The following is a 26,783-nucleotide window of genomic DNA, read 5'->3' as shown; positions in this document are numbered from 1 at the left end:
ATTTCATTCCTTCTCCTTGAATCCTCGCTACGGGTCTTTTATGGTTTGACTTCGCACACTCGCGATTTTCCCAACTCTTCCGTTCATTCCTGCTCGGTACATCGCCTGCCATATATTTCATATATTTCTCCTCTTTCTTCCCATGCCAATCGGCTCGGTTGCTCAACTACAAGGAAAGTAAAGATCTATAGTTGATCTCCAGTCTCCTCCATCGAGGCCAGATCGTCCTTTGTTCCCCTCCACCCACTAGTATCGCATCACTATTGGTTCCTGGACGCCTACAGCGTCCCGTTTTAGTACCACGGCGCCCCCCTCCGCACTGTCCGTCCGAACCACACAGTTCCAAACTTCGTTCACCGGCCGGGCTTCTCGCCATCCCGTCGTGAATCTTCTCCCTTTCTCCTTAAGAAGAGCCTGATGAAACCCCCATCTTCATCCTACAGCGATTGATTACCTGCAAAGCCTCATCGTTTTGCCGACGTTGTAGCTTTTCACCATGCGGTGGCGGCTGCCTGGCGCCCGTACGACCCTCCCCGCCAGCGTCGCCCTACTTCTGCTCCCTATTCTTGTTGCTCCGCAGCAGCTGCAGGAACATGATGACCTCCCTTCGACCTTGTCCGTTCCTCTCTCTCCGACACAGCGTTCTTTCGACCATCACCCTCTTCCCACAATAAACGTGAAATCCAACGATGCGAGCGCCCTAGCAACCATGGCTCTGGCGGGCCCCGGCCGCGCCGTTCGAGCCCGTCCTGCCCAGGCCAGCAGTTCGTCTGCCGGCCTGGCACCGCAGCTTCACGCGCGGTCTCTGCAGGATTGGGAGGTTGAGGACTTTGTCCTACTGGCGACCGTCGACGGTTCCATTCACGCACGCGATCGCAGGACCGGCGCAGCTCGCTGGGCCCTGGAGGTCCCAAGCAGCCCCATGGTCGAGAGCATCTACCATCGAGCCAACCGGTCGAGCTTCGATCGGGCTCAGCCCGAAGATGATTTTCTTTGGATTGTCGAGCCGAGTCAAGATGGTAATCTATATATATATAGTCCCGGCCCGGATGCGGGGCTGCAGAAGCTGGGGTTGACCGTCAAGGAATTGGTGGAACAGACTCCCTACTCAGGGACAGACCCCGCCGTTACCTATACGGCCCGGAAGGAGACAACTTTATATACCGTGGATGCGCGGACGGGTAATATCCTACAGGTTTTCAGCTCCAGAGGTCCTATCACCTCTGGGCACGGGTGCCGCAAGGTCGACGGGTTTGACTTGGAAGCGGAGGAGTGTGATACACCTTCCGGCACCCTGGTGCTTGGTCGTGTCGAGTATGCGGTTGCGATACAAAACACTGAGACCGGTGATCCGATCTGCACGTTGAAGTACTCCGAATGGACGGCCAACAACCGCGACATGGATCTTCAGAGCCAGTACTTTCGGACGATGGACCAGAGCCATATTTACAGCATGCATGATGGCGTGGTGTTGGGATTTGATCACTCCCGAATGGATCGTCCTCGTTACACCCAGCGCTTCTCGTCTCCTGTGGTTCGTGTTTTCGATGTCGCCCGCCCCATCAACGTCGAATCACCCGAAGCCGCCACTCCGCTTGTGCTTCTATCGCAACCCCTGCAGCCACCTGATCCGGATTACGGCTCGTTGGATGACAGAGACGCGAGAGTGTTTGTTGATTGCACTTCAGCGGGCGGATGGTTTGCAATGTCCGAGGAAACTTACCCTCTCGTGACAGGACGCGCCAAAATGGCCCAGTGTTACGAGAAAGACTACCTGCGGCATGGCCAGCCTTTGACCAGCTTGCCAACCAGTCAGCAGCGTGATGCGCTGGCTGGAGTTCACTCGCTGAATGGCCCCAGGGTTGTCCGCAATACCCCTAGTATCTCCGGGCCATCGCCCCTAGAGCTAGCCAATGATACTCCACGCGAGTTAATGCGAAGCCCCTCCGAACTGGCGCTACCACCGGCGCTGCGGCACAGTACAATTATCCGAAAGGGCTGGGACAACGCGGTTGATATCTTCGTGACCATCCTACTATTGTTCTTTGGTGCCTTCATCTACTTCAATTCCCACAACATACAGGAACTCGCCAAACAGAAACTGGACGTCAAGAATATCATCGCGTCCTATGCTCAGCCACCATTGTCGACTCCCTCCACTCCTGTTGTCGAAAGCACTCATTTCAAGCGTGATTCGAGTCCTAGCAGGCCGATATCGAATCTCACCGTCGAGGTCACAGTACCCGAAGAGCAACAAGAAGGCGATGCAACCCCGAAACCGAAACGAGACAGGAGTGCCGTTGGCCCCGATTCCACCCCTCGCGTGAAAATTCGCGAACCCTCCCGCGGCCCTGACAGTGACGACGATGTCGAGGAACTGGACCAGGCCGCTTCGCCTGAGAAGCCCAAGAAAAAGGCCCGTCGAGGTAGGCGGGGCGGAAAGAACCACCGACGTGGGAAGAAGCCTGATTCGGAAGGAGAATCAAAGGATCAGGCGGACCGAGTCGTGGACCAAGTGAACAACCTGCAGCCTCAGTCCCGTCTGGAACCCGACCTCCAGTTAGTGCGGACCGTATCAAACGATATTATTGAAATGGACGGTGTTCTTCAAATTGGTCGTCTCAGGGTATTCAGTGACGTTGTTCTGGGCCATGGTAGCCACGGAACCGTCGTGTACCGTGGATCCTTCGATGGTCGGGATGTTGCGGTCAAACGCATGTTGGTTGAGTTTTACGATATCGCCTCTCATGAAGTTGGACTGTTGCAGGAGAGTGACGACCATAACAACGTAATTCGCTATTTCTGTCGCGAGCAAGCGGCTGGCTTCCTTTATATTGCTCTGGAACTATGCCCTGCGTCTCTCCAGGATTTGATTGAACGTCCGGGTGACTACCCCCAACTGGTTCAGGGTGGCTTGGATATGCCCGATATCCTGCGTCAGATCATCGCCGGTGTTCGGTACTTGCATTCACTCAAGATTGTGCACCGAGACTTGAAGCCGCAAAATATTCTTGTGGCTATGCCTCGAGGACGCACAGGCTCGCGCTCTTTGCGGCTGCTCATCTCTGACTTTGGTCTATGCAAGAAGCTTGACGATAACCAGAGCTCGTTCCGAGCAACTACGGCGCATGCCGCAGGTACGTCTGGCTGGCGAGCTCCAGAATTACTGGTTGACGACGACAACCGTTCGGCCATCCAAGGGGGCGAGTCTCAGCATACCGAGTCTTCTGAGCCAGCAGTAGTGGATCCGCAAACCAACAGACGAGCCACTCGTGCTATCGACATCTTCTCCCTGGGCTGCGTATTCTATTACGTGTTGACACGGGGGAGTCATCCCTTTGATAAGAACGGGAAGTTCATGCGGGAGGCGAATATCGTCAAGGGCAACTTCAACCTGGACGAACTTCAGCGCCTAGGCGATTACGCCTTTGAGGCAGATGACCTGATCCGATCCATGTTGTCTCTTGACCCTCGCAAACGGTTAGCTCCTCTCTGCTCCTCTCTAGCCTTTCGCTTATTTACTGACCTCTTCCCCAGACCCGACGCCAGTGCTGTTCTGATGCATCCCTTTTTCTGGAACCCGTCCGACCGTCTCAGCTTCCTCTGCGACGTATCGGATCATTTTGAATTTGAGCCACGGGACCCTCCTTCGGACGCTCTTTTGTGTCTCGAATCCGTGGCTTGCCGTGTGATGGGCCCTGAGATGGATTTCCTACGTCTGCTGCCTAAGGATTTCAAGGACAACCTCGGCAAGCAGCGCAAGTACACGGGCTCGAAGATGTTGGATCTCCTGCGGGCGCTACGTAACAAGCGCAATCATTACAACGACATGCCGGCACATCTCAAGGCACATATTGGGGGCTTGCCAGAGGGATACCTGAATTTTTGGACCGTTCGGTTTCCTAGCCTTTTGATGAGCTGCCACTCGGTTATTGTGGAGTTGCGTTTGACGAAGATCGACCGGTTCAAACGATATTTTACTCCGGTTGAGTAGGCTAGGTCTTTTGCATGATTATTGAAATACGGTATATATATACTTAGATCTTTACTGGACATATAAATCGTGATCGTTCATGATGATTGCATACTCTATTTGGGCATAGCGGCAGCCCCGCCTGCGGTTTGTTTGCACGGAGACATGTCACAAACTACTGACAAATGATGGACAGAAAATCTGCACAGTACCTAAGTACAGAGTAGGATCAGTCACGACACGAAATCCGTCTCTACAGAACTCGACATCTGTCACATTTCTGTTGAGGATGATCCTGTAGTTAAATCCCCGGTAAATTTTGGTGGCTGGCGCAGATGGTGGAACCAACCTGAGCAGTTACTTTTTTAAAGTGTTCAGTCGCGTGGGTCACCGCGCTTTCTCCATGTCGCTTTCTCACGTTGCTGTATCTTCACCAGACACCATCCTTTTGTCTTGCTCATTCCTCAACGTTGAATATCAACTGATCTCTCCATTGTGTTAGCCTGCCTGCTACACATTCTTTGATCCAGCTATTGAGAAATTTCGTCCGCCATTTTCGCGCTCTACAACACCGACGGAAATTCTTCCCATCGCCTTTTTCGACTGTCCGCTATCTGGAGAACCCACCAGTACCTGATTTACAGCCGTGCTCGCAATATTATGATACTCCGTGATACTTTCGCATAGCGACTTTATTTACATATAACTGTTCTCCGGAATGGTTTTCCTACGTCTCACGGTCAAGGTCTACCCCCGCGAACAGACCCAGTCCTCGTCGTCCTTTTCGATCCGCTCATTCCTGGGTGACCGTGATCGAGATGCTTCGGGCCAGAACTCTGGACAGGCAGCGGGGAAGCCGGCTTCCTTCCTGCTGGTCCTGGAGAACCCCGAGGAGGTGACGATGGGTGGATTGGCAGGCATGATCCGGGAGAAGTGGACGAAGCTACGGCCGAACGCTGAGTGAGTCCCATCCGTCCTACGAGATTGAATCTGGAGGAGGTTTGGTATTGTCGAGCAGCGCTTACGGGTATTGTGACTAGGCCCCTGGAGATTAAGAAACTTGTCGACGACGAGCACGACTCCGACGATCTCGATGCCGAGTTGACCGTCGCCGATGTGTTTGTGGATAACGGCCGGGCCCGCACCGATGGCGCCGACCAGCGCGGTACAGTTCGTGTGATTCAGAAACCAGCGCCATATGCGCCTGTCCGGTTCCCCTCTGTCTCGCAGGACTGGGATGCCGCGGCGCAGGAGTTTGAGCGCCAGATGAAGATCAAGAAGGAGGCAGTGCAGGCGAATTTGCGCAAGATCCCTACTATTGCTGAGGAGTCTCAGTCGTTTTCAGAACGCGATACTCCCAGTGCCCAGGTAAACGGGGGGCGTACACTTGCAGCTACCGTGGACGATCGCGAGCGTCGCAGGGACGTGCCGGTCTCCTCCGTGGAACAAGAGGAGATCCCCATGTCGCCTCCGCGGTGGGGGGAGTCGCCCGTCCATGAGAACGACTCGCAGGATCCCAAGGGTGTAGTTGTTGCGGCGACACCACAACACAAGCGCATGGAGAGCCAGGAGCTGGGGGAGTCGCCTTCACCGGAACGGCAATGGGCCCCAACGCCCAAGACGCAGACATCCCCCGCAAAACGCGGCTCCGTCTCCAAGCACGTGCCGGCCACTCGGTCAATATCACAGTTTGTCGCCGAACCGGACTTTCCCACGTCGAATCGAACGGAACGTGAGCGCATCGGATCGGAATCGCCCCTGAGTCCAAGACAAGCACCGTCTCGGCCAGAACGCGAGGTGGACGAGGAAGAGGAAGTGGAAACAGACATCTCTCAGCAGGGGCGCGAGTCGGATGAGGAAGAAGAAGAAGAAGAAGAAGAAGTAGAAGAACAATTTAATGATTTGGACAACGATGGAGATGTTGCGATGAATGACAGCGATGTTGCGGCGTTGGACAAAGTGCCTGCTGAGGCTGAGGCTGAGGAGACGGTTGAGCCGGTGGTGAATGGGAGCAAGGAGAGCTCGTCTAAGGGGGGGTTGCCCGCGGTTCGACAACGCAAGAGAAAGAAGAGCTTGGAGGAAGAGCAACCAAACAAGGAGCCTCGATTGGAGGCCAGAAGCCCTGGATCGTCGGACAAGGAGAACAACCCCAGCCAGTCGCTGTCCGAGCCACCCGTCAGCAGTCCGTTGGTGCGAAGACACGAGAGAGCTCCGTCATTCTCTGGAATTGGCCGACGGCCAAGCGTCTCTGAGAAACCCGAGTCTGCAAAAGCCGGTCTCGGCCTTGGTATCACAAAGAGCCCCCCTAGCAAACCGCAGGTGATGGTCCCGTTGTCCCAGGAAGCGACCACGTCGATAGGGACTCCCCTCTTCTCCAGCAAAGCGTCTACGATCCGCCGTGCGTCGTTGGTGGAAAACGATGCCACGCCATCGAAGCAAACTCCTGCTCTGGATCGAGTGAAGCAGTTACATTCGGCTTTACGCAAGGATTCGCCCGCAGAGAAGTCGGCACAACGGCGTTCTGTGTCTTTTGCCGAAGGAGAGGACGTGGTTATTTCCACCTCGACGCCGATTCCCAAGTCGACTCCGCAGACCAACCCCAAGGGCAAGGCGACACCCGGTTCTGAGCCCGGAAAGAAGTCATCAACAGCGAGCAAGATGGTGTTCCCAACCGGTGTACCCCAGGAACGGGTGGAACAGCTGATGCGCGAAGCGAATCAGAAATTTGCCAAGCATCACAAGGACAAGGAAGAAGTCGAGGAGATGATTAAGGTGGCCAAGGAGCAGAATAAGGACCCGGCATACGTGCGCAATCTGGAAGAGCTCTTGGCCAAATTGGACCGGGTCCAGAAACTCGAGAAACGCAACCGCTCCAGCGAGAGAGACAGGCTTGAGCGAGCCCGGGCTGATCTACGGGCGAAGCGGGAAGAAATTGCTAAAATGGAAGCAGATATGGGTACTTCTTCGCAGGATAAGCAACAGAAGGCAGACTCGGCCAAGATCAACGGCAATGCAAACACATCCAGCGCGGAGACTGCTTCAAAAGCGAAAGGTGCCAAGAAGTCGACGCCAGCTGCTGAACCGAATGGTTCCGTGAAAAAGGCAACTGAAGCGACGAAGGGGGCAGAGCTATCATCTACTCCTACGACAGCTGAACGCAAAGGCTCAACTAAGAAGGTAACAGAGGCGAAGAAGGGACCAGATTCGACGGCTACTCCTACAGCCCCCAAAACCCGCCCGACTGAAGAGGAAGCGAAGGGCACTCCGAGCGAATCACCAGAGAACACCACCGAAGACGCTAAGCTGCCTCCTATGACGACGATCCAGCGCGGTGACCTCCCCAAGGGCAAGGCTAATGGCACGAAGAAATCCCCCGCCTCTGCGCCAGTCGACGTGTCCTCCACCACCTCCTCATCCTCTGACGAATCCTCGGAGTACTCCGAGTCCGAAAACGAGGATGACGACGAGACCGACGCCGAGGCCGAAACCCAGACCGGCACCGATCAACCCGCCCAGAGCAAGGCTGACCTCCTCCGCCGCAGCAGTGTAACCCCTTCATCACAGAGTAACGCGCGGTCCCCCGCCCCCTCGCAGTCGGCATCGCAATCCTGGGGCCAACCCATAAACGGAAGTCGCAGCCGTGCCACACTCAAGACACTCCTCGTCGACAAGAAGAAAGAGTCCGCGGAGAAGGCACAGCTAGCCAAGAAAAAGATCAGCGCCGCGCCGAAACGGCCGCGGAATATCTTCTCGCCTCCATCGGACGACGATTCCGACGAGAGCGAGTCCAGCTCCAGCTCCAGCTCCAGTTCGAGTGAGAGCGAGAGCGACAAGGACAGTGATAGCGAGAACGAGAGCCATAGCAGTGCGGATCATGGGGATATCATGTCCAGTGGAACGGTGGGCAAACTGCGAGCCGCGCGCAAGAAGTAATGTGGGCCTTGCAGATGGTCTGGCTGGCTGTTTTTCTTTCTTTCTTCCCTTCTTTCTGTAGCAGGTCGTGCGTTCAAGCCTCGTTTGTAATCATTTCGTGCATTGTCTGCTGGCGAGGTTGCCTTTTATTTTTTCTTTCTTTTTCTTTTCTTTTTTTCTTTTTTTTTTTTTTCCGGACTGGGACTACTGGGGCTGTTCTTAGATTTGCGCTCGACTTGGTGCTCTTCGGCATAGTGGTGATGACCCTGTACAATTGACCTGTGACTGCGACTTGACAGTCCCATCACTGCACTGCCAACCGCTCTCGCAAGCTTGATAGAACAGGCGTCCAATAGTCGGAGGCTGAGCTACTTCTAGACTGAGGGCTGTCTTAATTCATCTGGTGACTGCGCACCAGCCCCTCCCCCTCGGTTCAGCACAGCCTCCATCCAAGGACCTCATTCGTTAAATGAGCACATCTGTAGCCTAGAGGACGTGCACGGGTGGAGTGACGGCAAGAGATGGGGGCCAATTGAAGAACTTGGACTCTGTACAAGTAAGGATTGTGCAGGTCTGCAGGATATGCAATCCCTCCCCATGGATCTTGCGTCAGAAGAGTCAGAGTAGTCTAGAGTCGAGTGTACCTACGATTGATAGATGACACATGAATATGGCCAATCGATTCTTGGCTGAAGCCCAGAGGCGTAGATAGAGTGTCTGGCGAGAGACATCCAGGACTCCTCCGTCCGATGAATAACGGCGTCTCGGCCTCGTTTTGGGCCGATGCAGGCACAACTTGAGACTTGAGTTTCTGGCGGTGCAGCCATCAATCGGTCTCACCCCATTAACATCTGGCTTTTTGATTTTCTGATCGGGAGGATTGTTGGCCCGGTTGGAGTAAGGTGAGTCACGGATTGTGGGCCGCGTTTATTTTATCATCATCACCTTACCCCCCCCTTGTCTAGAAAGAATGTCGACGACCATCGCAAAATGACTTCCAATTACTCCATCTCTCTCGTCGCCGGGGCGATCGCCGTCTTCGTTTACACGCTTAGCGTCCTCCGCCGCAAATGGACGCAGTATCGCTTTGCCCGTGCGCACAATTGCCAAGCACCCCCCCGGCTCGCCTCCAAGGACCCCTTATTCGGGTTGGACACCATCTATGCCACGGTCCAGAACGTCAAGGAACACAAGTTCCTTGAGCGCGCGCAGGCCCGTTTCGATGCAGTCGGCCACACCATCCAAACGCGCCGCCTCCTGCAGACAATCATCTTCACCCGCGACCCCCAGAACATCAAGACCATTCTGTCACTCCGGTTCAAGGACTACGCGCTGGGCCACCGGTACAAGACCTTCGGCCCCCTCCTCGGCCATGGCATCTTCACCACCGACGGCGAGCACTGGGCGCAATCGCGCGCCATGATCCGCCCCAACTTCGTCCGCGAACAGGTGGCCGACCTCGCCATCTTCGAGGCGCAGATGGCCGATCTGCTGGAGTTGATCCCCAACGACGGCCGCACCGTCGACCTCCAGGACCTCTTCTTCAGCTACACCATCGACTCGGCCACCGAGTTCCTCTTCGGCCAGAGCGTGCAGAGCCTGAAGAAGCGCCGCTCCGGCGGCCGCGACGCGCACGCCGAGGACGACTTCGCCAGCGCATTCAACTACGCGCAGCATGCGATCGCCACGCGCATCCGGCTGGGCCCTCTGGCTGCTTTCTACCGCGACCGCAAGGTGGAGCGGTGCAATCGCGTCTGCCACGCGCTGGTGGAGCAGTTCGTCGACAAGGCGCTCGAGGTGCGGGCGCAGGGCGGGCGCGTCGACGAGAAGACCCTCGAAGATGGGGACGGCGAGAAGAAACCGCGATACGTGTTCCTGCATGGCCTGGCGCAGCAGACGGGCGACCGCCGCCGGATCCGCGATGAGGTCATGAATGTCCTTCTGGCGGGTCGCGACACCACCGCCTCGCTGCTGAGTAACCTCTTCTTCATGCTGGCCAAGCACCCGCGCATCTGGGCCAGGCTGCGCGACGAGGTGGCCCCGTTGAACGGCCGGCCGCCCACGTACGAGCAGCTGCGGAATCTGACCTATGTCAAGTATTGTTTGAACGAATGTACGTAACCGTCCCCAAGATTGATGCGAATCTCCAAAAGAAAGGGGGGGGAAAAAATAAAAAAAAATAAAAATAAAAATAAAAAAACTAAAAAACAATGCTAACACTGACAAGCCCTCCGTCTGCACCCCGTCGTCCCTGGAAACGCCCGCTTCGCCATCACCGACACCGTCCTCCCCGTCGGCGGCGGGCCGGACGGCCAGTCCCCCGTGTTCGTCCCCAAGGGCGGAATCGTCACGTACAGCGTGTGGTCGATGCACCGCCGCGAGGACATTTACGGCCCGGATGCGAACGAGTTCCGGCCGGAGCGCTGGGCGGACCTTCGCCCGGGATGGGAGTATCTTCCTTTCAACGGGGGCCCGCGTATCTGCGTGGGACAGCAGTACGCGCTGACTGAGGCAGGGTATGTGACGGTCCGGCTGGCGCAGCAGTTTGCGGTGCTGGAGAGTCGGGATCCGGGCCCGTGGGAGGAGAATTTGACCCTGACGTTGTGTTCGAGGAATGGGACCAAGGTGAGCCTGCGGAATTAGTTTTCTCGATCGCAGTCTTTTCTGCGTCATGTATCTACATTTGACTTCTCTACTTTTGATGACGCTCTTCTTGTATGTATGAATAATCATGAAAGATTTCAACGTCGGGATTCATTGGCTACAGCTACAATACTATGGAACATTGATCCCCTCGGTGTCACCCTCATGCCCCGTTGCGCCTTCAAGCCATGCCGCCGGCGGGGCCTGATCCACGAGACAATTCCACCCAAACGGATCCTCGATCTTCCCGGCCTGGATCCCCTTGAGGGTCTGCAACAGTTTGATACAGATCTCGCCCCCACTTTGCCCATCCGCGCCGCAGTCGAACGTAAACCTCTCCCCGCGCGACCGCATCGTGATACTCCGGATCGGGACCAGCGCCGCCGCCGTGCCCGCCGCAATCACCTCGTGAAACTCCTTGATCTCATCGTAGCCAATGCGTCGCTTCTCGACCGCGAAGCCAAACAGCCGCTCCCCAATCTCACACACCGACCGCGCCGTCACCGAATCAATCACGTTCGTACTGTCCGGCTGCACCAGCGTGACCTTGTCTCCATCCCTCCGCACCCCGATAAACGCCGACGTCGAGAACTCATCGATCTCCGACCGCGTCCGACTATCCAGGTGCAGGGTGATGCCGAACCCCTCCGCCGCGGCGCGCGCGCTATGCCGCAGCACCGGCGCATAGTTGCCCCCGACCTTCGCGGACCCGGTGCCCTGGGGCGCGGCGCGGTCAAAGTCTTCCAGGATCAGGGCATCGACGGCATGCACGCCGTGGTAGACGCCGGTCGGCATCACAAACACCACAAAGGTATATGCGTCTGGCGGGGAGAGGCCCAGCTGCGCGGACGACCCGAAGAGCAGGGGGCGGATGTACATCGCGGCGCCGGTTTCATGGGGCGGGACGAACTCGGCGTTGGCGGCGACGGCGAGCTTGACGCATTGCAGGAAGAGATCCTCCGGGACGGGGGGCATGGAGACGAACTCTGCGGAGCGGCGGAGGCGCGCGGCGTTGCGGTCGGGGCGGAAGATGGAGATTTGGCCCGATGGGTGGCGGAAGGCTTTGAGGCCTTCGTAGGCTTGTTGGCCGTAGTTGAGGCCGGGGGCCATGCCGTGGAGGGGGAGGAAGGGGGAGGAGACAAATTTGGGGGGAGACCATGTGGCCCCCGTGCTGTGGGAGAAGTGGCATTCCACATGGCCGTTTACTAGGTGATGTTAGCTGGCGGGAGCTGGTGGGAGCTGAGGTGGGGGAAGGGGGGAAAGGGAGCTTACCGTCACGGACTTTGAAGCCGACGTTGGACCAGTCGATGGTGTCGACGGGGGGAGGAGGGAATGACATTGTGTATATGAATTGAGTAGCTGATGTGTATAAGTGAAGATGAGAGATGATGAGATGATGTCAAGGCAGAAGGATGACGATAGGATGAGGGGTGATTTATTTATTCCGCCGACTGTTGATGAATTGGGCCAGGCGGGGAACAACACTACGCATCCACGTTGGCATGCAAGAGTACCTTATCCTTACCACCTTATGGATATGTTCATGTCAACTCCAAATAGTTATACAGTTAGCTATTTAGTTAGCTCGTTCACTAATGCAGCTGAGGTCAGACCATGAGTCATCGGTCAACTGTCAGGGAGATCTTAGTTCTCCACAATCAACCGCCAATCAGGAGACCGTCGATCGTGTACTCTGTATAGCTTCACACAGAGATCAAGCATGGCCTCGACCATACTCCGTCGCCAAACACACCTTCAACCCTCCAGGAATCTCATGCCGTGCGAACCGGCGATAGTGTTCGACGATGTTCTCGAATTCATCTGTCTTGTCAGCACCAGCCAGATGGACGCTGGACACATACCTTCGTATGTAAACACCCACGACGGATCATACTTTCCGTGCGTCACCATGTCCAAGAGAAGGGGATGGTACTATATCACCTCATCAGTGTCCATCAGTTCACACGCATATCTGCGACGGTCAATGCCTTTTGAGAATTGACCTGCCCGCCCCGGATCGTCAATCCCTTTTCCATCAACGGCCCAATGGGAAAATCATTCGTGCGATAGAAGAAATCCCCCAGCAGCGCGAGATGGCCTCCCTTTCTGGTCGCCTTGATCATCGCCGACACCGTATCGCTGCTGTCATGCTCCAGCCCAATCGCCCGCATCGCCGCATGCTGCGGTTTCTGCGTACTCCGAAACCCACTCGCCTCGACCGCGCAGTCCAACCCTCGGGGCTCCATCGACAGGATATAGTCCCCGACCTCGGAATGCACGCCGACATCCACCGGAATCATCCCAAACCCTTCGGCAATCTGCAAGCGACCCGCGTCCTTGTCAACGGCGTACACCTTCGTCGCCCCGCGCAGGACCGCCAGCCGCTGCACCGATAGCCCGACGGGCCCACACCCCCAAACACCCACGGTATCCCCCGGCTGGACGTCCGCCAGCTCGCACCCATGCCACGCAGCGGTGGTGACATGCGCCAGCCCCAGCAGCTCCTTCGCGTCCATGTCCGCCGGCACCCGGACGCAGCAGAAATCCGCGTGCGGGACCCGCACGTACTCCGCCTGCGCTCCGGGATACCCGCCGTACAGCCGTGTGAACCCCAGCATGCCCGCCACCCGGTGTCCGTACGCGCTCTCCATCTCGCGCGAGGGATTCGTCGTGTCGCACAGCGAGAACTCCTGCCTCTTGCAGAACTCGCAGTGTCCGCAGGCGATCACGGGGAGGATCATGACGCGGTCGCCCGGGGAGATGCTGCGGACCGCTTCGCCGGCGTCCTCGACGGTGCCGATCGCCTCGTGGCCGAGGATGTCGCCCTGGGCGAGCATGTCACTCAGTTCCCCGTCGTAGAGGTGGAGGTCTGCGCCGCCGATGGTGCAGTGGGTGATGTGGATGATGGCGTCCGCGGGGTCCGTGATGGTGGGTTTGGCGACGGTGCCGAGCTGGATCAAGCGCGTGCCCATCCACTGCGCGGCTTTCATCTGCTCGGTGGGATGGGGCTTGTAGAGCGTGCTTGTCGTTGGTCTGATCCTGTTAGTCGGAGGTTTGGAGGAAGCTTGAGGGAGGTTTACTTGGGAGTTGCGGTCGTCATTTGTGGACTGAATGTCAGATTCAGGATTTGAGGGTGGGATCGAGAGAGTCTATTGTGATTGACATGCACGTGTTTGATTTGATATGGGAGAATGCCATGGAGTCTGAAGATCCCATATGCTTGACGGCGGTATCAGTGGCAATCTGCGATGATCGCAGAGACTGTCACTGTCGGAATGGAGAGCCGGGATATGAAGTCATACCAGCGCCGCTTCGTCGTTTTGGCGCGTCTCCAATATTCTGTCAGAGGTCTGCAAGAGAGGATTGCATTTATCTACTTCCGATGACCACGGTTGGTATTGCAAGCTGTCAAGCGGAGTCGAAAGTGGAATGCATTTTTTTTTTCTTGCTGTTGGCATAAGCACCGTACGAGCACACACACACACACACACACACTCGACTCTATCCATTCCTGTCCAACACCTGTCCGATTGCATGGGATCGAGGCACATGAAGAATACACTACACCCTCGTCAACCTCCAAGTCCCACCATGCAACCCCGTCGAAACCCCCTCAACAAGCTTAACCCTCGTCCCATTCCCCGAGACCAGCACGCCCTCCGCCTCCAGCCTCACCTCCCCACTCGTCCCCTCCGGCGTCGTAAACACCAGCTTCGTATATCCCTCCTCCCCCCTCGTGAACTCCGTTGCAAACCTCCCCAAACGCGTCTCGAACCCGGCCTCAACAGCCTGCAAATCCCCCGGCATGGGCGCGAACAGCCACCTCTCCCCACCCGCCCCCGCAATCTGCAGTCCGGCCGCATAGAACATCAACGCCGCCGTCGGGCCCGTAGCCCACCCGTGCGCATGCGAGATCCGCGCATCATTCCTATACGGAGCATAGTGCAGCGACCCATCCGTACTATACCCCTCGATGAACGTCGATTGGGTCATCCGCGGATCGTCCAGCATGAACCCCCACTGCCGGCGCATCAAATCCAGAGCGCGCTGCGGCTGGCCCGCAAGGAAGTGGGCCTGCAGCTCGAAGCCGGTGGAGAAGGGGGAGACGGTGGATCCTGCCTCTGGGGCGGGGGCGCCGTAGGGCCCCCAGCGGGCCGAGAGGGCGGCGGAGATGGCGGCGGATTGGGTTGCGGACAAGGTGATGTTGGCTTTGAGGGCCCAGGCGTTGCCGTCCTGTGGGTGGAGGGTGGTGGTTTCGTTGTCGCGGTAGAGGCCGACGGCTGGGTCCCAGAGTCGGGCGTTGGCGGAGGCTTTGAGGGTGCTTGCGATGCGGGACCAGGACGAGGAGGAGGCGGTGTCGTTGAGGGTTGTTGCCAGGAGGAGGGATTCCCGGAGGACGAAGTAGAGGATGGAGTTTGCTTCGATGTTCTGCTTTGTGTTTAGTCAAGATCCTTGTGGGGGCGTGGGGTGCGGGACGTACGTGGCCTCCCATGCCGAAACGCAGCCAGTCGGCGCTGGCGGCGACGTTGGCGAGCCCGGTGTGGTCGATACTGGACAGGGACCATTGCAAGGCGCGTTTGTACTGGGTCCAGTGTGCGGCAAGCCAGTTCAGGTCCTCGGCAAAGCGGTAATAGTACGCCACGCCGACCAGGCTGTGGAGATGGTAGGTATAGCTGACGGTGTCATAGAAGGGTTTGCCGGCGTATGGAAGACGGCCGTCGGCTTGTTGCATTGCAAAGAGTGATTCCAACGCCATGCGCACACTGTACAGGTCATATGTGCTGACGGCGACACTCTCCAGCGCAATAGACATATCCCCTGGCCAGACAAGGCGATCCCGCTTCGCTCCGTCCGTGAGCACGCTGCTCCCGTTGGCGATGGTATAGTTGCTCCACCAGGGGACAGTCTCCGGGAGAGTGATATTGTCGCGGGAGGTCACGGCGCCTAGCAACGGCAGCGCATTCCCCATGCTAGGATCAATGGTGCACAGCTGGTTTGTGTATGCGCCTGCGTACCAGATGCGGTTGAGCAATTCGTCGTCGCAGTGGAAGTAACCTTTGTACGCGCGGAGATTCTGAGTCGGAGCGGCCGTGAAGTTGACCTGGACGCTGTCAACAACAACAGTGGCAGATGTGTTGGTGATGAGATTTAGATATCGAAAGGCTCCGCGATTGTGTTTCTTCTCTGCGGTGTATCGTCCCGGGCCATGTCCGACGGGAAACCACAGGGGTGAGTCAAGACCTGCATCGGCAGTTGCGTCACACGCTTCGTGGCTGATCCAGGCGCTGGATTCGGAGAACGTGACGCCGATGAAGGCATCCGGCGAGGAGACCCGGCTGACGGCCACCGAGACAATGCCGGCGATGTTGCGCCCAAAGTCATAAGTGACGGATGAGACGCCATGGAACGTCGCTTTCCCACCTTCTGCATGGGTTACGGCAGAGGGGTCCGAAATGGAGCCGCTGACTTGATACACCCTTTCTGGGACTAAATCTCGAGTGGCTGGTGCTAGGATATACTCTTCATATGGAACGGCAGCGCAGGCTGCTGCTGCAAGGACGAAGAAAGTTAGGAATCGCATCTCTACATCTGGTTCCTCGTCAGGAGCAGGGCTGGGTCCCCTCTGCTGGAAAGACCAGGACATTTATCTGCCCCGCCCATCTCTCCGGCCAGTATGACGTTTTGCAGGGAATTCGGACAAGTCCTCCCCGAGAACAGAGACTGTCTCTCGTCTCACGAAGAATGCTCTCGGCGGATCAACATGCCGGACTCCTGCGTCCATTCTCCGCAGACAAGCTTGATCGAGGTGGGATCGTCATATGTGGAGAAGCCCAGAGCCGATGAACGTGTCTAGCGTAGGATTCCCCAAGAGGGGTAGTATTGATTGGCTGAGGTCATTGGCCCGAGAGGTAGATCTACAACATCCGGAGGGCAGGTTAATAACTTTGTACTCTGTCTTATATGGGGTTGAACGCGGGGTTGCCGAGGTTCTCCCGCATTGAATTGTGGGTAAGCCAGGATATGTCAATGTATGGGCCATAGTCCATCTTATGATTTGTGGTCCTTCTGTCTACCGATAAGGCAGGCCTGTCAGTATGGTACATGATATCCCTGGGCATGTTTGTAGCTGCCGTCTTGCCCATGGCAGTAGTAATGCCATCCGCTCAACCAGGAGATTCCGCGGGAATTGCAAAAGCCACTGCTGCAGGTCTTCATATTACAACTTCCAGAGCCGTTGGAAATAGCTAATACCATCGGTCGGCGAGAGCACCGCCAGGAAGGAATGCATGTACCGCAGCATTGCCGTGGTGATATAGCTGTAGGTACGAGCAAATCGAAGGACCCTCCACTCTAGCTCTCAGTTCGACCCACCACACACTGCGACCTGCTTTGCGGTACCATAGATACAGGAGCAGAAGTGCGACTGGGTCCCTTTTCTGTAGCAAATCTTCGAACGCGCCATGGATACAGCGAATGAAGACTTGGATTTGACCTATCGTGACCTCGCTATCCGGGAGGAGCAGGATCTGGGACACTGCGTGGGCGGCATGGAAATACGGGTTGTTCATCGCCGTGGACGAATCGTTGAGAAGACAGACGGCGGCCAACTCGCTTGGGATCCCGTCTATGCCGCTCTCGGGGAAGGGTGAGTGCATGACAGCAAAGGTTGCCGCCATGACGTGGAAAAGACTGTTGGATCGGAGCGGATTCACGATGCGCCACAGGGTCATTTTGGCGTTGCTCATCCGCAACCAGCCCAAATCGGAGGGACCCGAGGACTTGAGCGGCCACGATTCTTCCGGCGTGCGGGCATCGGGGGACGAGAAAGTCAAGATCCCTAGAGCGGCTGCCGTCCCCCAGATGGGATCCTTATCTTTCTCTTCAATTGGGTCCCTTAACCGCTGGTTGAGCAGAGCTATGCTTTGCGCCCGATGATAGCACTCTTCGAGGCTGCCACGATCGCCTGACGGGCCATTCAGATGGCGGTCATACATAAATGCCACGGCCAGACTGGCATGCATCAAAAACGGGTACTGGCAGCTCCGTTAGCCGAGTCCCGGCCCGCACGGTGACAGACGCAATGCAGCCACTGCAATCTACTTACGGAGAAGGCTAGGCTCAGGAGGCTGCGATTCACCTGTCTCACAATCGGGTTGGTGGGGGCCATGAGGCTCCGACCAAGATACAGGGTAATGAGATCCTGACACTTTGCATTCAATTGGTAGAATGTGGATCCGTCCGACGTCCAGACAGCGCTGGTGACCGGGGGGCGAAGGTCTGCTTTTCCTCGAACCTCCACGGCCAATGACTTGCCTGCCTCCGCAGCGATGGGCTGCAGGTCAGGGATATTCGACATGAAGTTGCATAATACCCCGAACGACCTACATCTCTCGCATTGCGGTTTGCTTTCATCGCACTATCTTCGTTCAGCTCAGCACTAGTTCGGCTAGGACAAGCTGACAGCCACGCACGCACGCACCTTGATTTTTCTGAGCTTGCAATTCCGGCAGCCGAATCTTGACCTCCGCAGGGTCTTGCGCTCCCGGCCTTCTCGCGGACGAGTTACGGCCATACTGGGGCGGCTTGCCTGTGAGGGTTGGTGTGGACGAGTGGCCATGGTTGCGTCGTCCAAGGAGTCAGGCCACTCCTTTACAACACATACACACACACATACACAGGACACAGGACACAGGACACAGGACACAGTAGTTTCACATCATCACAGGGGCCGTGGCACACAGGCCAACAGCTATCCTCGTTTCGGACAAACGCTGTCCACGCTAACGATTCCTCGGATGCGGACGTCTCTGATTGGCTGCGAGCTTGCAATATCACTGTAACTATATAGAGAACTAGAAGAAAGCTAGAAAGAGAAGTAGAAAGTGAACTAGAAGCGGACTAGATGGAAATACAGAGTATACGGAGTAGCTGCTTTGGATAATACAATGCCGTATCTAGCTAGGTAGACTTGAAATTTAACTGAGTTTAGAGCCAGCAAAGAGGCAGAGATTTCACTAACTGGTAGGTTCTTGTTGTATCATAGCATACGACTGATAATGATCTAGCTATATTTCTGCTCAGCGTTGCTATTGGAGCCTTGTGACTGGTCTCAATCGCCGATGGCCGATAGTCCGGACACCTTCATTGAAATTCACATATATTGTGGTAGATTTGACCCTGTCAGCCTGTACTGCCCTATTTACGTCCCTTGCCATGCTCTCCAGCCACGCCAATCAGGTTTCCATACTTCAGTGTGTCAATCGTCGCCGTGTACTGCTCCGACGAGGGCGATGCCGTCAGAATCATCGCCGAAAACCCGCCATCCCCCTCACCTGTCAAGAAATGCTCACGCAGGACCATGGTCAGCGGCGAGGACCGAAACGGAATGCGACTCTGCTTCTGGGCCATCGCACGGATGACCTCCTTCAAGGACAGAAGATCGGTATTGATCTGCCTCCCTTCCTGCTGCTCCTGCGGCGTCTGCTTCGCTCGACAAGTCGAAACAGTGCGCTTGTCGTGGTAGTATTCCGAGCCAGCCAAGTCCACAAAGACGAATTTCCCACCCAGACACGTGTGGCGACATGATCGTTTGACAGCCTCCACGTGTTCCTCAGCCTTCCGGACATACGACTCGAACTCCGCCTTCTTCGCCTCGGCCTCATCAATCGCCGCCTGGTTGATCTGATACTCCGGATTGGGCGCAAACGTGCCATCCGGCATCCGGATCAACCCCTTCAAATTCTCCTCCAGATAGACATCCGTCGCGCGCTTCCCAACAGGAACAAGCTCCGACTGCCGCTCCACCACCGCGTCCCTCGCAGCCAGGAGCTCCCGCGTGACAATCTCCACCTCGAACACCGCATGCGTCCGGGAACTCTGATCATGCACCGTCGACGACCCCGTCGCGCGGCGCCCAATCCCCGCCAGCAACTGCGCGTGGAACTCGTCAAAGCTCGAGCACGCCTTTGTGACGATCGGGCGCACGCGGACTTTGCCGTCGGCGAGCGTCTCCGTCTCGCCGCGGAGGTGCGTTTTGCCGTCTGGTCCTTCGCGGATGTGGCATTTGCACCTGTCGTTGAGGAGGTCGAATGCCGTGTTTTTGCGAAGTTCGTACATGCGGAGCCCGAGAAGGAATTTTTTCTCGGGCTCGTTCATGCCCGCCGTGGCATTTCGTTGGTCGAGATGCTCATACAGCGCTCTTGCGGCCGACAGGCACAGCCCGAACTCGTCGGGGTGCTCGAAGTCATACCCGATGATGGTGTGCGACTTGCCGCTGCCGGAGTGGCCGTAGGCGAAGAAGTTGCAGGATTGCCCGTTCAAGACGCGGGGGAGGGTCGGGGCTACGACAGCCTCGAAGACGGCTTTGTTGTTGTCAGATGCGGTGAAGATGCGGGTAAACGCCGACTCGCTTTTCCAGGGACGGGATAGTTTGTGCGCTGGCGGTGGGGTGAGTGAGAGCGCCGAGGTGTTGCTGGTGGGATGCGCGTGCTGTGTCCGGGCGATTTCTGGGGTGTTGGCCTCGGATGGCGCGAGAGGACGCCAGCGGACGAAGACTTTGATTGATTGCATGCTTGTTATCTTTTTTGCCCGTTCTGGAGCACTTGAACAGGGTATCAACTTGAATTTAAGTCAACATTGGAAATAGCCCCAACTAAGGACTAAGCAGCAGGCAGCAGCGCGATGTGGAGCAGATCGTTTTGACGGCAATCCGCCTTGACCGCCGATGATATTAGTGAATCACCAATATTGACGGTAGTGACGGCCATGTCATTCTCTTACCCACATGTCCCAGCGAAAGCAATGTGTCAGTCTTGAATTCCCTTGTTACGTTGATGGTTGTTCTCTGGCTGCTCAAACAGAGTCATGCCTAAGGCAGCCAGATACTACTCCACCGTCCATTGTGCCTCAGGCATCACTTTGCCATGGCCGATATTTGTATGCGACTATTCGAACAACCCAACGCTGGAATCCAATGTCGCATCAGGAATGATTGTAATGATTATCGTTCAACTGCCTGACAAATGATGATCGGTATGTCGGGCTTTATCCTCCGACCATGACCATCTACTCCGTATATCAACCGACAATGTCATTATTCATTAATTGCGTAGACCAGCCCTAACTCCGTTATGTCCGCGGTCTGCCCAGAGAATGAGCACTAGGACACCAGCAGGTATGATGCGGGCCAGATCAAACAGCTGCTTGTGGGCATCGGTTTTACTTTCTCTCCTCTCTATTATCTCCCTGAGTCGACCTGTTCCCGAACGGTCTTATGGCCCCTGCGCTCAGACATATAAACTATATGGCCGGCCTTCAGCATGACCCAGAACGACACCCCCCGAACCAGCTATTCAGACCCATCGCACCCGATACAGTACCTTGACAACATGGCCCAAAAGTACGCCAGAGACCAGCCGTCTGGCTTCACCAACCGCATCGAACGCGTCGCCATCGTCGGCGTAGGTCTGCTTCCATCCTCCTCCGAGAACCTCACTAACAACACCACCACCACCACCAGGCCGGCGGCACCGTAGGCAAATACATCACCCAGGAACTCCTCAAGACAGGCCAACACACCATAACCGCGCTCACGCGCGCAGACAGCCAAAGCACCCTCCCTGCGGGCGTCCGCACCGCCACCGTCGACTACCAGGACGAGTCGACTCTGGTTGCAGCCCTGCAACACCAGCAGTTCCTCATCATTACGCTGAACGTCTCAGCGCCCAAGGACACGCAGAGCAAGCTTATCCAGGCCGCGGCGAAAGCGGGGGTCCCGTACGTGATGCCGAACTGCTACGGCTGCGATATCACGAATGAGAAACTGCGGAAGGAGATGCTGGTGGGCGAGCCGGTGCGGCAGGCCTGTGCGGAGATCGAAGCCACTGGGGTGTCGACGTGGGTGGCGCTGGTTTGTGGCTTCTGGTACGAGTTTAGCCTGTCGACGGGGCCGGAGTGGTTCGGGTTTGATTTCCAGCAGAAGAAGCTGACGTTTTACGATGAGGGAACGGTCCGAATTAATGTGAGTACGTGGGAGCAGTGCGGAAGGGCCGTTGCGGCGTTCCTGAAGTTCAAGGAGTTGCCGGAGGATGAGAATGATACGAGCCCGACGGTGCGTGGCTGGGCGAACCGGCCACTGTTTATCTCGAGCTTTCTAGTCAGCCAGAGGGATATGTTTGAGAGCTGGAAGAGGATTACCGGGGATAAGGAGGAGGATTGGACAATCGAGTATGAGCCCACCGCGGTGCGGTATCAGAGGGGCATTGAGAGGATGCAAAAGGGTGACCGGTACGGCTTTGCGCAGGCCATGTATGCGCGCGTCTTTTATCCGAATGGGGGCGGTGACTATGAGAGCAGCCGGGGACTGGATAATGATGTGCTGGGACTGCCGCAGGAGGACCTCGATGAGCGGACCAAGCATGCGAAGGAGATGATTGAGGCCGGTTATTCTTACTTTTGAGCGCGCTGCTCACCGGTGGTGGAGTTGTGTGTGTCGATACATATTCTTATGATTTTATGGTCAAGCTATGATCTGTTCTTGAACTAGAAAGTATCCATCTCGCCGACAGTTGACCAAAAACATACCACCATGGACGCAGCAAGTATTGCTCAAGCATTGCGGCTCAGTGTAGTGAGCACATTGTGAGCAAAAATCGTGGTAGCGATCGAAGCTCAAAATGTTGCCAGCATACTCTGTACCTATCCAGCCGAGTCTGCGGCCAGCTCAGGTCTAAGCAGGATACTACAGAGTGAAACATGCCCTGTAGAATAACAGCAAAACCAGCTGCAATGAGCCCCACTCACAAGGTCTCTGCCTAAATTGAGGCTATGCTTACTTCACATGGGAATGACTAGGGTTATCTACTCCACAGTCGCTGATTCAGGTCTTAGGTGGGTCGATGCATCAGGCAATGACGGAAGCCATGTAACTTGTTAGCGAAAGCTCAGGAGAGCCCTAGAAGACAATTGGTCGTCGGACTGACACGATACTTCACGGGGTACGCTATTTACGCAAGCTGTCCCTCACTCCCGGAGTCCATTCGCGTGTTGCCTGTTGTAGACGTAGAGCGTTGCCAGGGTCTTTTGGGACACGCACTACCACCAAGGCCACACACTCAGAACGGGAAACTCGCATATGTGATGTGCCTGCTTCGGGCTCATTGCTTGATCCAAGTACGTTCTTTCCAATGGGATATAAGCCAAGCTGCATATATGAATAACGGAATCAAGTGTCCTTGACAACCAAGTCAGCCCTGGTTCAGCTCTTGTTTGCTGGCCTCTCTGGATCTTGGAGTCTCGCCAGCTCAAGCAAAACCCGATACATATATATGGTCATATCCTCTTTACGAATGGCCTTTGAGAACCAGTCCTGTCCCTGCTCGGCAATCTCCTGGGCACATTTCTGCCCAGCTTCAGAGGTGAAATACATGACCATTTCAGGCAGCTCCGTCATGCTCTGGCTGACGGGAATGTAATGAACCCACGGTAGAAGACGGTCATCGTGCCATTCTCGCAGAAGTGTCTGTTTGAGCGGCGCCGACTTCGACGCAAGCAGTTTGTAGTACCGGCCACTGATACCATTGCCGTCAATGTCAAACACCAGACGCGAACGCAAGGCTTCGTCCCTGTCGGCCCAGGATCGAATCCGGAAGAGGGCTCGTTGGTCTCGGCAATAGCGTGTCTCGCATTGGAGGATCCGGGTAAAGGCCACGTCGAATAGTCTGCTGTTTAGAAAGGACGATTTCACGAGGTTGACCACGCCTTTGCCTTCCCGAAGATAGGAATGGAGGCCGTTTCCCAGATTCTGTGCTAGCTTGACAAATCGCTCTCGGTGGAAGCTTTGCCAGTCATTCTTCACCGCAAAGGCACCGGTGGTTGAGCCCGCCCAGTACAGATTGGTGTGTTTGGAGTCCCAGCTGCCATCCTTGGCCGCTACATATTCGAATTCCGGCTCAAGATAGGCAGGGCTGGGATACAGGATATCTCCCATCGTCGACAGCGAGCCGGTGGCCAGTATAGGAACCAGACCTTCGATCAACGGGAATGATGTAGGGCTGATCAATAGCCCGTGTGAGTCGCGGTACTCGGGATGGCGGCATAGGTCTATTGCTGAGTGATGGTCGGTCACGAACGGGAGACCAAACGTTTGCACCTTTGGTCGGTCAACTTTCTTTCTGTCCGCTGAGGAACACGGTTTGGTCACTGTATCCCAGACCGGTCGCCTGGAATAGTTCGTCATGTTCAATGATCCAGGCCTCTCAGAGGACGGCGGTAACAGAACCCTGGGCTCATCGAGGTGATTGACAAGAAATCTAATATCAGGGAGAAGGCCACGCAGATCTGCCAGTACCGCATTAAGGAATCCTTGGATATTTCTATCCACGCTGCGGTGAGGATGGCTGCAACTCGTCCTTGCTTCGGCAGCCGAGAACGTACAAACACATACATCGCTGTTTAGCGTCTCTTGTAAACGACTGATCGTTTCAGTCACCTCGACCCCGCTGATACTCCAGAACGGGGATACTCTCTCGTAAATAACATCGAAGTCATCGATGATCGGTGATTGATGCGCTTTGGCGAAATTATACCAACCCTCAAAGCCGGGCGGTGGTTCCATGCCGTAGCGGCGGCGATATTCCTCACAGGCAGCGGCATAACTGGTTGACTGTCTTTCGAGCAAGGCTTGAAAATTTGCCTTGGCATCTTGTCTGAGTAGGTCGATCGGATGCGTGGAGGACTGTGTCACTGAAGACTTTGCAACGTGGATGGAGTAGTTGTTGAATAGGTATGGGACTAAATAGACAGCAATGCATATCCAGAGGGCGGATTTGCATTTCGCCTTATCCGGCAGAAAGGAGATAACCTGCCCTAGGGCAAGTAATGATGCGATGAGATGCGAGAATGCCTGAACATTCGAGGTCAAAATGAATGGATTCCTGGTAGCCACGATGCTAAATGTCCCGATGGCCGCCGTGACTGACCAGGAACAATGCTCAGCCTGACACTAGTGAGCGTTGATAACAGAACAGCGGTGGGAGAACATACTGTTTGCAGGAGGAAATGCCACATCAATGATTTAGCGACTCCTGTCAGGATGATGCCCACAATAGTGGTCCCTGGGGGCCCAAAAAGCGCAATTTCCACGCCTAGCACAGCCAACAGAGTGACCACCACACGGAATGCAAGCGGGCGTATGACAAGCCCAGTAGCAATGGGTCTACGGGGTGAAGGGCTCTCGCCACACTTGGTCGGCCGCGTCAAGGCGAGGTAGATAACCAGCAGTCCCACCACTGGGATCCCCGACAGCGCACTGACTTGGAAATCCCAGTTGGTCAGCGTAATTATACAAAGCACAGCAATAAAAGCTGTGATCCAGACTCGGTCTCGGCCCGATGCAGCTCTTAATCCCGCCTGAATCCCGCCTGGTTCGATGTATGCTTGCACTGCAGCCAACAGCGGACTGAATGCTGGCTGTAATACCAAGAGAAAGTTAGCTTCGGAGTCTTCGTCAGTTCAGGAATGAGGAAGTGATTTACCAAAAAAGCGATTATTCCATATTCTGCTTGATAGAGAGACGCCGAAGACACAGCGAGAGCAGCTGCCCACAAGGATACACCAGATGCAGGTGCATGCTCTAATGGCCCTGATACTGTTGCCCTCGAGCCGCTGCGAACCCGTGAACTTCCCCAATAATAGTGGATGGCGGGCAAGATCATCCACGAAAGAGCCTCAGACAAGAGTTCACTTTCCCTTGCAAACAGATGGTGCCTCAGGAGGCTGCTTGATATCGCGGCGCCTACTAACTGGGTGATTGGATCAATGCGCCTAACCGGCGATTTCCACATTGTCACAGTGTCGGAGAGCTGTATGCGTAGCTCACAATCATGTCACCATGAAATTAGAAGCATCAGCCGTGCCGACTCAAGAGGCACGCTACTACTGAGACAATCCAGTATGCAGACAAGCAATAGCCCTGGTCCACTATTTCCACGCATTAGGGTCCAGTAACAGCTGTCTGGACCCCAAAACGTTTCACCATCCAAAGCGGTTATAGCCGTCATGGCCAGTTCTTTCGAGCCACTGACGGTCCGTCCTGATAGTGTTCATGACAAGCATCGATTCATCATTCCGGTTGGCCATTGAAATTGGAGCTGGAAGCCCCCGGATGGCTCCCACCAATCGTTCAGTTTTCATTTAGGGCTTCCACAAGGTACTCCTAATTACGGGCAGCACCTCGATCCATCTGCAACGGATTGGTACTTCCGACATGAACAATCCTTGCGTGTTTACAATGGCATTTTCCAATATTAGACGGCGGTGTAGGCTGAGTGAGACTGTGCTCTGTACAGCTTCTGATCGATGTTAAGGAAAAAACTTCTCACCTCCGCTGTGAAGTCCTTGTGAAGGCGTCCAGCCAGCAACTAAGGCACCACCAACCACAGTGAGAAGGGTGAGACACTAACACATCCTTTATCAAAGGATTGGTGGGCAGTCGCTGTCGTGGAGCACTAGTAAATGCTACTTCTTGGCACTCAGCGACTGATGTCAGAGCTCCACTAGGATTAGGGTACTAAGCTGCGCCTAGCCATATTAATAGAGATCCCTGCTTGTATGTCAGCCTCGGTTTGGGCAATGGTCTGGGCCGTCCAAGTATATGCGTTCCATGAGACGACTTTGAGTGTGCCGTTTTCGTCGAATATATGTGGCCTAAAGGCCTAAAGGCCTAAAGACGAAAGCTACATGCGAATGAGAGTATAGAAAAGCGTCAGTGAAGACAGCACCTCAAGAGTGACTTAGTAGGTGAATGCTGTCAGACCACCATCTACAGGGGTCTGAAGGTGCTACCTGCTCGAATGTGTCATTGAGACTGCCTGATATAGGTTCATCTGCGGCTTGCGAGGTCCCTTTGAGTGCTCTGGAATACCCAGGGAAAGAGCCGGCGCTTCGGGGCCAAAGGAGCAATATACATTAATGATACATTATTGACCTGCACAGAAACCCTGCAAATGCAATTCTAACTGCTGATATGGGTTTGCTGTCTGACCGATCGCATGAATAATGCATTTCTTCTTGTTGGTTCTGGCCCTTCAGTCAATAGTGGATGGGATATCGAGACAACAATGTATGTCCTCTATAGAGGTATGAGCGAAGTTGAAGACACTTTCTCTAGCTTCATTGCACTCCCGGTGAACCTCACAAGCTGTGTAAGTAGCCACAGTCAGACTTCCAGGATTCTCACATTCCAATGCGATGATTG

The 26,783-nt window shown here is 55.5% G+C and overlaps 11 protein-coding genes across 11 annotated transcripts; 4 read left to right on the top strand and 7 right to left on the bottom strand.

Annotated features, from left to right (window-relative positions):
- Window positions 1–496: 496 nt before the first annotated feature.
- Window positions 497–3,994, top strand: ireA (bifunctional endoribonuclease/protein kinase IRE1; the record flags this gene model as incomplete). The annotated part of the gene is made up of 1 exon (XM_744829.1): window positions 497–3,994. One exon carries the CDS (start codon window positions 497–499, stop codon window positions 3,992–3,994), a length of 3,498 nt encoding a protein of 1,165 aa, XP_749922.1.
- A 147-nt stretch (window positions 3,995–4,141) lies between these two features.
- On the bottom strand, window positions 4,142–4,417 carry AFUA_1G01710 (uncharacterized protein; the record flags this gene model as incomplete). Its single annotated transcript, XM_744828.1, has 2 exons — window positions 4,142–4,268; window positions 4,392–4,417. 2 exons carry the CDS (start codon window positions 4,415–4,417, stop codon window positions 4,142–4,144), a joined length of 153 nt encoding a protein of 50 aa, XP_749921.1.
- A 274-nt stretch (window positions 4,418–4,691) lies between these two features.
- Window positions 4,692–7,906, top strand: AFUA_1G01700 (uncharacterized protein; the record flags this gene model as incomplete). The annotated part of the gene is made up of 2 exons (XM_744827.1): window positions 4,692–4,933; window positions 5,014–7,906. The coding sequence occupies 2 exons, from the start codon at window positions 4,692–4,694 to the stop codon at window positions 7,904–7,906; spliced, it is 3,135 nt and encodes a 1,044-aa protein (XP_749920.1).
- Window positions 7,907–8,079: 173 nt separating this feature from the next.
- AFUA_1G01690 (cytochrome P450) lies at window positions 8,080–10,641 on the top strand. Its single transcript, XM_744826.2, has 3 exons — window positions 8,080–8,787; window positions 8,851–9,998; window positions 10,113–10,641. Exons 2-3 carry the CDS (start codon window positions 8,876–8,878, stop codon window positions 10,526–10,528), a joined length of 1,539 nt encoding a protein of 512 aa, XP_749919.1. The 5' UTR covers window positions 8,080–8,787; window positions 8,851–8,875; the 3' UTR covers window positions 10,529–10,641.
- A 19-nt stretch (window positions 10,642–10,660) lies between these two features.
- On the bottom strand, window positions 10,661–11,867 carry AFUA_1G01680 (branched-chain amino acid aminotransferase; the record flags this gene model as incomplete). Its single annotated transcript, XM_744825.1, has 2 exons — window positions 10,661–11,733; window positions 11,801–11,867. The coding sequence occupies 2 exons, from the start codon at window positions 11,865–11,867 to the stop codon at window positions 10,661–10,663; spliced, it is 1,140 nt and encodes a 379-aa protein (XP_749918.1).
- A 616-nt stretch (window positions 11,868–12,483) lies between these two features.
- AFUA_1G01670 (putative formaldehyde dehydrogenase) lies at window positions 12,484–14,037 on the bottom strand (the record flags this gene model as incomplete). The annotated part of the gene is made up of 2 exons (XM_744824.1): window positions 12,484–13,677; window positions 13,831–14,037. The coding sequence occupies 2 exons, from the start codon at window positions 14,035–14,037 to the stop codon at window positions 12,484–12,486; spliced, it is 1,401 nt and encodes a 466-aa protein (XP_749917.1).
- A 52-nt stretch (window positions 14,038–14,089) lies between these two features.
- AFUA_1G01660 (putative alpha-L-rhamnosidase A) lies at window positions 14,090–16,172 on the bottom strand (the record flags this gene model as incomplete). Its single annotated transcript, XM_744823.1, has 2 exons — window positions 14,090–14,956; window positions 15,009–16,172. The coding sequence occupies 2 exons, from the start codon at window positions 16,170–16,172 to the stop codon at window positions 14,090–14,092; spliced, it is 2,031 nt and encodes a 676-aa protein (XP_749916.1).
- A 601-nt stretch (window positions 16,173–16,773) lies between these two features.
- On the bottom strand, window positions 16,774–18,146 carry AFUA_1G01650 (Zn(II)2Cys6 transcription factor domain-containing protein; the record flags this gene model as incomplete). The annotated part of the gene is made up of 3 exons (XM_744822.1): window positions 16,774–17,562; window positions 17,634–17,945; window positions 18,009–18,146. 3 exons carry the CDS (start codon window positions 18,144–18,146, stop codon window positions 16,774–16,776), a joined length of 1,239 nt encoding a protein of 412 aa, XP_749915.1.
- A 578-nt stretch (window positions 18,147–18,724) lies between these two features.
- On the bottom strand, window positions 18,725–20,098 carry AFUA_1G01640 (kinesin family protein; the record flags this gene model as incomplete). Its single annotated transcript, XM_744821.1, has 1 exon — window positions 18,725–20,098. The coding sequence occupies one exon, from the start codon at window positions 20,096–20,098 to the stop codon at window positions 18,725–18,727; it is 1,374 nt and encodes a 457-aa protein (XP_749914.1).
- Window positions 20,099–20,847: 749 nt separating this feature from the next.
- Window positions 20,848–21,986, top strand: AFUA_1G01630 (aromatic alcohol reductase; the record flags this gene model as incomplete). Its single annotated transcript, XM_744820.1, has 2 exons — window positions 20,848–20,988; window positions 21,048–21,986. The coding sequence occupies 2 exons, from the start codon at window positions 20,848–20,850 to the stop codon at window positions 21,984–21,986; spliced, it is 1,080 nt and encodes a 359-aa protein (XP_749913.1).
- Window positions 21,987–22,784: 798 nt separating this feature from the next.
- AFUA_1G01620 (glycosyltransferase family 90 protein) lies at window positions 22,785–25,720 on the bottom strand (the record flags this gene model as incomplete). Its single annotated transcript, XM_744819.1, has 3 exons — window positions 22,785–24,530; window positions 24,572–24,986; window positions 25,563–25,720. 3 exons carry the CDS (start codon window positions 25,718–25,720, stop codon window positions 22,785–22,787), a joined length of 2,319 nt encoding a protein of 772 aa, XP_749912.1.
- Window positions 25,721–26,783: the final 1,063 nt, after the last annotated feature.

The sequence above is a fragment of the Aspergillus fumigatus genome, chromosome 1, assembly GCF_000002655.1.
Source record: "Aspergillus fumigatus Af293 chromosome 1, whole genome shotgun sequence".
Classification (NCBI taxonomy): Eukaryota; Fungi; Ascomycota; class Eurotiomycetes; order Eurotiales; family Aspergillaceae; genus Aspergillus; species Aspergillus fumigatus.
Note: the sequence above shows the minus strand (reverse complement) of the source record. Positions and strands in the feature narration are given on the sequence as shown.

Excerpts from the sequence above, each read along its gene's own strand:
- AFUA_1G01690 (XM_744826.2), top strand. The coding sequence starts at position 8,876 with ATGACTTCCAATTACTCCATCTCTCTCGTCGCCGGGGCGATCGCCGTC. Across the intron at positions 9,999-10,112 it reads CAAGTATTGTTTGAACGAAT|CCCTCCGTCTGCACCCCGTC; the intron begins GTACGTAACCGT and ends AACACTGACAAG.